The sequence below is a fragment of the Tupaia chinensis genome, unplaced genomic scaffold (genome assembly GCF_000334495.1).
Source record: "Tupaia chinensis unplaced genomic scaffold, TupChi_1.0 Scaffold000256_1, whole genome shotgun sequence".
NCBI lineage: Eukaryota > Metazoa > Chordata > Mammalia > Scandentia > Tupaiidae > Tupaia > Tupaia belangeri.
Window position 1 is genome coordinate 2,408,989 of NW_006159736.1, and position 12,397 is coordinate 2,421,385.

Consider the following 12,397-nt stretch of genomic DNA (forward strand, 5'->3'; position numbering starts at 1 on the left):
TTTCCCTTCCTCTTCCTCTTCTTCTGTCTCTGTCTTGCTCTCTGTCTCGCTCTGTCTCTGTCTCTTTCTGTGAATGCATGTACCCTATAACAAAAACTTAAAAAAAAAAAAGGAAAAGAGAAATGCAAGAAAGTTGAAAGTTACTGGAAATCGTAAGAAATCAAACATAGCCACAATTTTGCTTGTTAATGGAGTAGGGAAAAAGGAAGAAATGGAAAAGGAAAGAGGAGAACATTTCCTTTTATAGTTCTAGTTATTATTATTTTTAATGAACATTTAAAATGTTTCTAGTTATTAAATAATAGTAAATACTCTGTGCTTAAATATTTTAAATATTGGAACCAGCAAATGGCATAATGGTTGTGTTGCTGGACTACCACGTAGTCTACTGCGGTTCGAATTCCGGACCTGGTGAGTTAAAACTCATGTTGGGCGCGTGTGCATGCATGCCCAAAATCCTGAGAGGAGAAGGGATTATGGTGTGGCTATCCCCCCTGGGGGAGTGATTTCTCACTTTCTGTTTCTCTGGTGAGCACACATGCCTGTATATATTTAAAATGTTACTGATGTTTGTCTTAATGTCCTTAATTCTAGTGTAAGTTTCCAGAAGGATTAATGGTTAATTATGCCTCCTTGTCTGCAGTGTTTTTACCTGTGTTTTGTCTAGGAAGTAAAATGATAAATATTATTTTATATAATTTTCAGTTTTTAATTCATGATATATCATTATTTGACCCAGAAGGTATACAGAGACCATTACATTTATTTATCTGAATGCACAGTTTGATAATTGATAAGGTATAAGTCCAAGTATTATATTATTTTTAAATACTCAAATGGCCTTCCAAATGGCCAGTGACATATATTTACATATGGCAGATTGATAGAAAAGTAATGTTAGTTTTATTTTAAACTTTACTGATGGAAGTATAAGGGAAATTTTGAAATTATTTTGTGGTTTTGAAACTTTCCTACTTAATGGTAAGAGTAAAATCAAACTCTTTTTTTTTTTTTTTTTTGAGAGGTTTTTGCTATAGGGCACGTGCGCACGCCAGACAGAGAGAGACAGAGAGACAGAAAGGAAGAAATCACTCCCCACCCCACAGAGAGAGACAGAGAGACAGAAAGGAAGAAATCACTCCCCAGGAGGATGGCCACGCTGCAATCCCTTCTCCTCCATTCTCCTCTCAGGATCTTGGGCATGCAGGCACACGCGCCTGGCATAAATTTTATGTTACCGGGTCCGGGAATCAAACCACAGTCAACTACATGGGAGTCTAGCAACACAGCCATTACACACTAACTGCTGGTCCCAAAGCTCATTTTTGAAAGATGAAATGCTTTTTAATTTAAGATACCAAGTATTTAGACCTGTCAATGAGTCATATTTTTGTTACGACAAGCAAGTGCTTTTAATACTTGCTTTAGAAGACAAAACCACAATGATACATTTTAACTTTGTGGTGTGGTTACCTTGTAATTTTTAATCTAAAATAATGAAGATAAGGGTAAATCAGTATTTGGTGGTTGTTGGTATTTGAATCATTCTGTTTTTCTCTTTGAATAAATTAGAATTGCATTTATGTGTAAATATAGCTCATGTACTGGTTTGATAAGGTTTATGTCTTCTTCATTTATGAAACAGGTGAAATTAGTAAATATTAGAAATGATGACATAACAGATGGAAATCCCAAATTGACTTTGGGATTAATATGGACAATAATTTTGCACTTTCAGGTAAGTCCAATTTTTCTTACTTGTTTCTTTTAGCCTCTTATTTCTAGTTTTCAAGTGGTTTATATAAACGACGAGTTATGCTTTTATATCCTATGGAAGAAAATAAATCTCCACCTTCTTCTATTAAACAATATATTTGGATTGTTCTTTCCAGTAACATGCTCCTTGTCAGCAACTTGTTTCCTGTTCTTGGAGAGCTTGAATGTAGTTTTTGTTTTGTTTTCTTTAAAGACTGAGTCTTGTTATGTCAAAGCTTACTTCTTCAGTCTTTCAGCTGGATTTATAGGGTTTGATTCACCATGCCCAGCTCTTTTTATTTTTTCTTTTTCACAGCTTCTCACGGGTTGCTCAGGCCAGTCTTGCGCTTGTAGTCCTCCTGCCTCAACCTCCCAAGTCTCTGGGATTACAAGTGCACACCAGCTTTCTCAGCCTTTAGGTTTAGCCAGGAATTGACTGTGTGGTCCCAGCCTGCAGAGTACGGTGTCTTAGTGCTGCCTCTGGGCCATACATGTACTTAAGGATAATGTTCATAATCTCAGAGTCGGAAGACAGGAAATTTCTTTTATTGACTACAGACACATTTCTTTTGTGCACTGAACAGTATTACTTGTTTTATATATTAGGTTGCTGGAAATGTCTTAATTTTTTTTCTATGCAAAAATATGTCAGGACATGTCCGACAACACTATACATAAAGATTTTATGATTAAATCCTTATTTTAAATGATTTTTATTGATATTATAGTTTCTCAACAATGTAAATTACTTTCTCTTTTTTAGACACTAGATGGCAGTGTAATTATCAGAACCAGATCTGAGTTACAAGAAAAGTATCTGCTTTTTGTAGAGTTATGCTTTCTCAATCTAGATTTGAGAAGAATAAGTGTACATTCATTTGTCTGTTTTTTACTTGCCAAGGGCATGTACGCTTGCCAGAGATAGAGAGGAAGAGAAAGAGAGGGAGGAAGATACCTAATGGGGCGTGGTTCCTTCTGCATTTCTCCATTGGGATTTTGGGCATGTACACACATGCAATTGGTGTGGCTATGGGGCCAGCCCACATAGCCTATTGATGGAATTATTCTCTAATATATCTGTGCCAATTGAGGACTGATTTTATTTAATTTTTATGAAATGATACATTTTGAAAAAAAAATCTTTATCATATTTAAGGTGACTTCTAATTCGGGAATATGTTTTAGTTTATAAGCTGCTGGTTTACAAACCGTGGTGTATGCAGACCCACTGAATGAAACTAGTACATTTTGCTGATTGTTTATGGTGCACTTGGGTCTTGAAGGAGCTGGCACGTTGTCTTATCCTCAAACCGTGCTGTGTGCAGAGCAGAACCAGACCCACTGAATGCAACTAGTACATTTTGCTGATTGTTTATGGTGCACTTGGGTCTTGAAGGAGCTGGCACGTTGTCTTATCCTTAGAAAGGAGCTGTGGTAGTGAATCAAATCTTAAGAGGAGTAATATTTTTAATTTTTTTAGGAGGCAGAAATATAGGGTTTGCAGAGGGATGGTGGAAAATTATATGCCTGGGCTTATTTGGGAACATCGTATATCTGAGAGGTTTGGAGACCTACAGGAAGTAGAGTCTAGGTTAATTCCAGGCCCTGAAAAGGCAGCTGAGCTTTCTGTCATAGGAAATTGGAGGACATCCAAGTAAGCACCTTTTCACTCAGACAAGACTACTGAGAGATGTGGGGTGCTGGTAAGGAGAAAACCACTGACCTTCTGTGTGGGTTTGATTGGATGATGGGATATTCTGTGTTTGTCTGTGAGCAGTTGGAATTTTTTTTTTTGGAGAGGATTTTTTTTTTTTTTGCTATAGGGCGTGTGTGCTCGCCAGACAGACAGAAAGAGAGAAATCACCCCCCAGGGGGGATGGCCACACGGCAATCCCTTCTCCTCCATCCTCCTCTTGGGATCTTGGGCACGCACGCACACGTGCCCGGCGTGAGTTTTAAGCCACCGGGTCCGGGACGCGAACCATGGTTGACTACATGGGAGTCCAGCAACAAAGCCATTACGCTAACTGCTGGTCCCTCTGTGAGCAGTTGGAACAAATGAACAGGGTCTTCAAAAAGTTGTTCATGGAAAATACACAGTATGATAAAAAAACTGCATGGATTTTAAACTTTTTTGCAAATAAACTTGTGCATCTTATAAAATCTATGGTAGAGAGTATATGCGCTAACATGGGGAGGGGAGTAGAAAGAGAGAGATAAGCACCCTTCATAGGGTCTGGTTATGTTGTGATCCCCTGTCTGCTGCCTTCCAGCTTCACAAAATCCTGAGTGCCTGTGTGCATATAGCATGTTTTTTTCAGTCCACTTCGTGGATTCAAACCCTTAAAGCAGAGTTTCCCACTCTCCCCACTCCCAGGGCACAGACTGGTACTGATCTGTGGCCTGTTAGGAACTGGGCCACGTAGCAGGAGCTGAGCGGTGGCAAAGAAACAAAGCTTCATCTGTATTTACAGGCATTCCCCATCACTCGCATTTCCACTTGAGCTCCACCTCCTGTCAGATCAGCAGAGGCATTAGATTGTCTTAGGAATGTGAGTTACATTTTTAACTGCTCATGTGAGGGATCTAGGTTGTGCACGCCTTATGAAAACCTAATGCCTGATGATCTTAGGTGGAACTGAGGCAATGATTCTAGCACTGAGGAGTGGCTGCATTATGATGAGTTACATAATTATTTTATTATATATGAGAATGTAATAATAATAGAAATAAAGTGAACAATAAATGTAATGCCCTTGAATCATCCTGAAATATACCTCCCCACACACACCCTGTCTGTGGAAAAATTGTCTTCCATGAAATCGGTCTCTGGTACTAAAAAAGCTGGGGACCACTGCTTTAAAGGGCACTTGAGTTACCACAGTGCCATAGCAGCTGGGTCTAAACTCGCAGTTTAATTTTATTTTTCCACAAACTTTTATTTTAACTTTATTTTTTATTTTTAGTTTTTGCTGTAGGACACAACTGCTTTCTGGATAGAGACAGAGAGAGACAGAGAGAGATAGACAGACAGAGAGACAGAGAGAGAGAGAGAGAGAGAGAGAAAGTGAGAAATCACCATGCTCTTCCCTTTTGAAAAAACAATGTAATACACTGTAAAGTTATATGTAATCCAATGTAATATAAAGAAGATTATGATGATAATAAAAAAAAAAAAAAAAAAAAAAAAAATCACCATGCTCCAATCCCTGTCTTCCATTTCCCCTCTTGGAATTTTGGGCATGCATGCATGTGTGCCCAGCATGATTTCAAACTGCTGGACTTGGGACTAGAACTATGGAGTCACCTGTGTGGGATCCAGCTGCCTTAACCTCTATGCCACCTGCTGGCCCAATTTTTGCAGACTTGTAAAAGCCACATTGTATAGGTGAATGTCCACTCAGCTGATACCAGGACCCCCAAGGACTGCAAGTCCGCATTACTGGACGACCCCATTCTTTGGGAAAAAAAGAGTACCGGACACTAAACCAAGACAGAGATTTAACACATGGAACACAGAGCAAAACCTTGTAACTGAAATTGGGAAAAGTATAAGGTACAATTGACCAAAAAGCCAATTTCATGTAGAGTTCGTCAGTGATTTTCTTGGAAATCCTTTAATTAGTCCTAACTGAATCAGCTCCTAAAGCTTTATTAGGGTTGAAACTGCAAGAACTCCAGATGGGAAAGTCAGGGATCTATCAGAGCAGGAAGCCAATCACTTCATCACCACAGAGCTGGTGAGACAGGCTGTGCCTGAATTTCAGATGTCAGACAGAGGACCCCTGCATAACAGTGGAAAGCACACAGGCTTTGGAGGGAGGCAGACTAACTTTCATTCTTGACTCTTTTACTTACGGTTCTGATGGCATTTAGTATGTCACTTTGCCTCTCTGTGCTTGAAAAAAATGCATCTTATGAAAAAGAATGTTTTAATTCCATGTCAAATAGGTATAGAGTCCATAGTCAGATAAGCTAAAATGCTGAGGTAGTGATCTCAGAGCTGTGGAGAGCAGCCAGTCTGAGAAAACATGCGACCTTTAGACACATGCAGAAATGCGCTTCCATAAGCTACTCTAGCATGGCTATTGAAAAGCATTTACATATGAGAGTACTACCGGCCTATTCCCAACAGTTATTTTTCTGTTGTTGTTGATACCCAATACCCATACTGTAGTGTCAGGCTAAAGGAAGTCCAGGACTCAGGTGATACTGGAAGTTGAATCCAAGAGTTGACTTCATCGTTGTTGATAATTTCTACAGGGTGTGTACACTTGCCAGAAATAGACAGAGGGAGGAAAAAGGAAAAAGCACCCTTATTGGATGTGGTGACACCACAGTTCATTTTCCTCCATTTCTCCATCCCATCAGGATCTTGGGCATGTGCCCATATGAGTTCGGCCTGTTTTTCAAACCTCTGTGACTGGGACTCTTAATTGCAGTTGGCCATGCGGGATCCCTATTGGTAGGGCTTAACTATTGTGCTCCACGACCAGGCCTAAGAGATGACATTTTGAAAGAAGAAAGGAAGGGACTTGGTCACACGGTATAAAGGATGAAGGAGAAGTATTAGTTAAACATGATGAGTCTTTTTTAGTTTGGGAGATCAAAAAACTGTAGACTACTGAGAGATGTGGGGTGATGGTAAGGAGAAAACCACTGACGTTCTGGGTGGGTTTGATAAGACGATGGGATGCTTTGTGTTTGTCTGTGAGCAGCTGGAACAAATGAACAGAGCAGAGAAAGGAAGTCAGAGGTGCAGGAATAAATGTTGTAGTTATGGATAGAGAAGGGCTGAGAGTTAAGGATAGAAATATGGGGAAAGCCCATGATTATAGGTGCAGCAGAAGCTCCTGCTAAGGAAACAGAAAAAGAACTTTTGAAGGGATGGATGAAGCAACAGAAAAATATATTGAGTTGTAGGAAAATCATGGCATATTTTCTGTTTTTCTATGCAAAAATGCATCATGACTTTTCTGACAAGCCAGTAATATTAAACCGAGAGGAGAGAATTGCAAGTGGAAATGAATAATGAGCAATATGAAATGCCACTAGAGACCACTAGAAAATTAAAGTGAAGTGTGGGTTAATAGCTTCATCTAAAAGAATGACATTAGAGACCTTGAAGAAAAACACTCCCACATACTAGGAGTAGAAACAGAATACAGACTGAAATTTGAGTTAATGGGAACTAGAAGTAGTATATTGAAATCCTCAGTCTGAGGAAACTTAAAGCAAAAGCTCATTAAAATTACTATATATTGAGAAAACCCTTTCAGGTTTTTGAAGAAAAGAAAAGGATTAGTCACAGAAATCCCAAAAGAAATTTTTCTTCTACATTTATCCTGTGCCATGATATTGCAGAATAAATTATATTTTAGGACCTGATTTAAATGATAATATAATGGCTAAATTATCACAACTATTTTAAAATTAGATCAAGATTTATTATTTATTTGTTTATTTATTTCTAAGAGCTTTTTGCCTTAGGGCACATGTGCTTTGCTGGAGAGGAGAGAGAGACAGAAACAATGAGAGGGAAGTGAGAAATCAGCTGGGGTGGGGTGGGGCATTGGCTATGTTGTAATCCCTTCTCCTCCATTCTCCTGGGATCTGGGGCATGCAAATGCACCCAGCATGATTTTCAAGCCACAGGGTCCAGGACTTGAACTGTGGTTGGCCATGTGGGAGTCTAGTTTCGTTAACTGCTATGCCATCTACTGGCCTCCTCAAGATCTATTTAAAATGGAGTACACCTGTGATTTGGTAAAACAAATGTTCCTTCTTACTTAAATGAAATAGCATTACTTAGTACTATGCTAACTTATGATTAGAAGTATTTTATGGTTGTGGTAAGATATGAAGCTATTTATAACAGTGGTAATTAGCCCTTTTCAGAGACTGAGTCTTTTTTTTCTTTGTAATTTATGCAAGTAAGGGAATAATTTCAGAGTACCCATTTGTTTACTTTAAACATATTTATTATGAGGATCACAAATTGAATCTGTTTTTCAGGAAGGCTCTCTGAAGGTAGGCACTATCATCACAGTAACTTGTTTCCCTAACTACCGTATGCTAGATCCAGAAATACTAAGCGGTAATGAAGGATGCTGTCCTGTCTATTGGGGGGGGGGGGTTGTTTATAAAATTAACTATAATTTTGGGCGATGAATCTATTGGTGGTATGAATAAAAATAGAAGTGTATGGAGAGGGAGTGTTGTGGTAAGATCAGGAAGGGATAGACTAAGGGAAAATTTTACAGATATTAGAGGTAGGCATTGCAAGATGAATGCTAGCTAACAGGCAGAGACTAAAGTCGGTCCATTTCTGTGAGAGAGATCAGCGTATATGGCCTGAAAATGGACAGTTGCTTCGCTTGGCAAGGGTAGAAGAAAGAGGGTGTGGGGGGGGAAAGTCACTAGTTGCTCCTCGATCACATCAGTGTAAACACCAGCCACTCTACAGTTAAATTCTCTTGAATAATGTTTTGACTTGGAAGACATTGAAAATCAAATTAGAAATAAATAAATAAATCTAAGACTTTATTTTTTGCCAAGCTTGTGGGATGCTCAGATTTTGCCACCGGAGAATGTTTACTTTCTTTTTTAAATGATTAAGAAAAACAGGTCTGTTCCTGATAAAGATTTGCAATATCATGGATAACTTGGCTATTGAACTGAATATTCTTATTCGGTAAAATATAATGAGTTTCATCTTTTTGATCAGTCTAAAGATTACCTAAAGAAGGGTAATGGTCAATTTTTAAGTAGTCAAATTATCTACTTGAATGTAAATTCCACTTCATGCCATACTGATTTATTTTTACCCTACCTATGACTCAGTGAAAGAAATATGCACACCTTAGATAATCAAGTTCAATTCCGATTTATTATTTTTCCAGCAGGGCCCTAGTAAAACTACATAATATTTAACTAGGGTATAATTATAAAAGTTATATATAAAGTTTAACTGCCTGAATTAATCTAGAAGAATGCACAGGTGTTTCCTTTGGCTTAAGTGTTCCATGTTTTAAATCATGTATCTATTTGCTCCTGTGAAAATCCTAATGATCACATAATGACAGTGTCATGGAAATTAAGGTTATTGAAAAATATTACAAACTATTTAGAAAGATTGCTTTCAGAAACAATTTTATTAGAGTATTTTAGGCATTTAGCATTTATTATTTCTCCAGCTAGCTATTGAGTCATACTGTTATTTTTTTATGACTGTTTGGAATAAGTCTCTTACTATGATTTACAGAAATGTAAAATATTAGTTGATGTTTCTTAAACACATGTTATATGGGAGAGAGTAGAGACCCTCTGAAACTAAATTTGAAGGGCACTTTGCAACTCAATGTGAAAGGCACTTTGCTAAATCTCTCCTGATTGGTATTTGCTTTCTGTTTGCTCTGATTTGTTGAGTCACCAATAGTTTCAAAGGTTAATGCAAAGTTTGGTGTAGTGTCTGCATTTCAGAAAACTGAAAGTTAAAGTGAGGGTAATAATCTTCCCATACAGTAAAGCTAAGGGTTTGCCTTGAAAGTACATCAGAGTTGTAATTTGACAGTGAGCAGTAATGTTTGTCTAAGAGGATTGGTGGCCAGAAATAAGCCACGGTGTCTAATGAGACACAGGGACCCAGCTGGGCAAGATGCCATCGCATTTCTTGCGTGTGCCTTTCTCATAAGCAAAATGGCCTCAGACTGAAGAGGATGATTGTGAAGTCTGTGAGGAATTAGAAGTCAGAGTGGAATTTTCAGACTTATGGAGAAAATCTACGTAAGCCCAGGAATTTGAAATGCATGAATTTGTGGAGCCGTGAGCTCCTGCAAATCAAATGGGGAATGTCTGTGGATGTGTAAGAGCTGAGAAAGAAGAACAATATTTAGATCCTGCCAAAAGTCCCTTGAGCCCTGAAAAATATTCTCCCGGAAGAAAGTATTTCAGAAGAAAACCAATCAAGAAAGTTGTGGATGGCACAGAGTCAGTAGAAACAAACAATGAAAATGAAGGCAAGAAGAAGAGTGACACTCAGCTCTCAAAAGAACAGCCAGCTCTTATATCCAGGGGACTGGTACGGGAGGAATCTGTTACCCCAAACTCCACATTGGAAGATGGTTTTCAGCAAGAGAAGGCAGAAATCGTAGCTGACACTGTAAAACAGAAATCTCTGCCGGGTGCTGCAAGCAGTCCGTCTTGCCATGTAAACGTTTCTCCTGCTAAAGACAGTAAAACTGAAGGCAAAGTTAGTGAACTGGATGAGAAGATTTCAGAAAAAGACAACGCTCCACATTGCACAAAGAGGAAGACACATTTAGATGATGTCAACACAAGACAAACAACATTCCAGAAAACAACTGATGTTTTTCCTTTGCGAAAGGCAGCCAGCTTAAGTTCCATTGACACTGGTGCAGAACGATCACTTGAAAAGAGTGGGTTTCCTCAAGACCCAACAAACAGTTACAGCAATGTCCAAGACAGGCAAAACACTGACAGATTATGCCCTCGTGCCATCCACCGTGTTCAGTATACCAGAAAGAGGTGCCACTCCCTGTGCACTGATGTGTCCTCTGTTTCCAAGGACACCAGTGAAAATGAGGTAAGTCAAATGAGTCTTGAGTTTAAGGTGTAAGTATTCCAGGTGTTCACATCAGACTCAGGTTTTACAATTTGCCTTTCTAAAATGTTATGTTCATATTGGTTTAGGTAAAAACTATAGATTTTTTTATTGTATTTTATTCATAACCCTAGAGTTTGATTATGATGATTGTGTGTGTGTGTGTGTGCTGTCCATATTCTTTAATCTCACTTTAACTTCCGAATTCTATACATTTTGTCATTGGCAGAAGACTTAGAGATGCACTGGTTTAAGGAATGTGTATCTTTGGAATTTCTCTATTTCTTCTTTCTTAACTGTTCTTAGGAATAGCCTGTGAACGTAACAGCCAGTGCTTCTGTAGTTCTGTAAAAGTTAAATTAGAAAGCAGTCATGATAAGACAGTAGCTTCATGATGCATTCAAAAAGAGTGTGGTGAATACGGTATAATTTTCAATCAGTTCCAGCTTCCTGATCTATAAATTTGAAAGCCAACTTCCAGTTCTCTGTTAGTTTTCCTGCACAGAAACATGCTCATAATTGCCTTCAGTTCTCTGTGTGTTGAGGGTGGAGACACAGAAGCAGTTGCCCAGATCTGTTATGTCCCTTCGTTATGTGACATTCCTTAGACCCAGTCTAAAACCAGAAATCATTAAGGCATCGTGTCGTGAGAATTTGAATAAGGCACACATAGCCACAAAGTTGAAATCTTTGTTTCTAACTCTGATATGTAGCTTTAGATAAGTTACTTATTTGAGATTTCTCACTTGTATTTATAATCAGATTTGTACTTACTTTCCTAAGAAGTATATTACTCAAATCACTTATACATGTTACCTGTTGGAAGTTGATGCCTTTTTATCTCTAACTTTATCTTTTAACAAAAAATCTGGACATAAATGGTATTTATGATGGTAAACATTCTTGGCAAGATCACTGTGTCATTGGGCAGAGATCATTTACACAGAAGGAGAATGAGGTTAAATTAGGGTTAGCGTGGACAGGCGTCATTGACCTTATCAGCTGAGTTCTCCTGAATACGTCCCTGTTTATATACACTGCATCCCTTGCCAGTATTACATCATCAGTTCTGTTTACATTTTACAGTGGTTGCATTTTTGAAAGAAGGCACCCCACCTGTGTAATTTTCCGTGTAGGTTTGGCATAAAGGCCAGTGCAAAAGAAAACAAGTTGTCTCTTAGGTTTATGAATGTAGTAAGCACTCTCTTTACTTTCCACATGTGTTTTCCAGATTTTTTTTTTCCTAGCATAATTTGGCTTTAAGCTGTACAGTTTCTTATTAATGGAAAATCTGTTTCCTAAGTGGTACATAAGCCTCTTTTTTGGTATTACCCTCATTACAGAAATATTACCCTATGTAAATTGTATATGCAATGATTTCTTTAATTTCAGTGGAAAACACATATGAAAATAAGTCATAAATCTACCAGGTAGGTTTGTTAAATAATTGTGATATGGAGGTACATCACAGAGGCTGGCATTTTCTAAGCCAGTTTAAATGGGATAGTCATTGTTTGATGTGAGGAGTTTGACATCTCACTTTCCTGTGTTCCAGGTAAAAGACCGTTTATTCTATGGTGTACAAGGAGTCAGAACAGCTTAGCTGTTCCTCTTAGGACATTCCTCTTGTTACCTTAGAGGTGTGTGATTAATTATCTTAGGTTAGAACTGTTGGGAACCAGCAGTTAGTGTAATGGCTATGTCGCTGGACTCCCACATAGTTGACCGCGGTTCACGTCCCAGACCTGGTGGCTTAAAACTCACGCCGGGCTGGGAACCAGCAGTTAGCGTAATGGCTATGTCGCTGGACTCCCACGTAGTCGACCACGGTTCGTGTCCCGGACCCGGTGGCTTAAAACTCACGCCTGGCGCGTGTGCATGTGTGCGTGCCCAAGATCCCGAGAGGAGAATGGAGGAGAAGGGATTGTGGCGTGACCATCCCCCCTGGGGGGTGATTTCTCGCTTTCTGTCTCTATGTCTCTCTCTGTCTGTCTGGTGAGTGCACGCGCCCTACAGTGA

General features: G+C 38.8%; 1 protein-coding gene across 1 annotated transcript in view; it reads left to right on the forward strand.

The window, feature by feature from the left end:
* Window positions 1-12,397, forward strand: part of DST (dystonin) — a 576,919-nt gene that overhangs the window by 301,907 nt on the left and 262,615 nt on the right. The window contains exon 8 of the mRNA XM_014588047.2: window positions 1,646-1,738. Coding sequence (XP_014443533.1) covers window positions 1,646-1,738 — 93 coding nt within the window. The remainder of the gene's footprint in view (window positions 1-1,645; window positions 1,739-12,397) is intronic.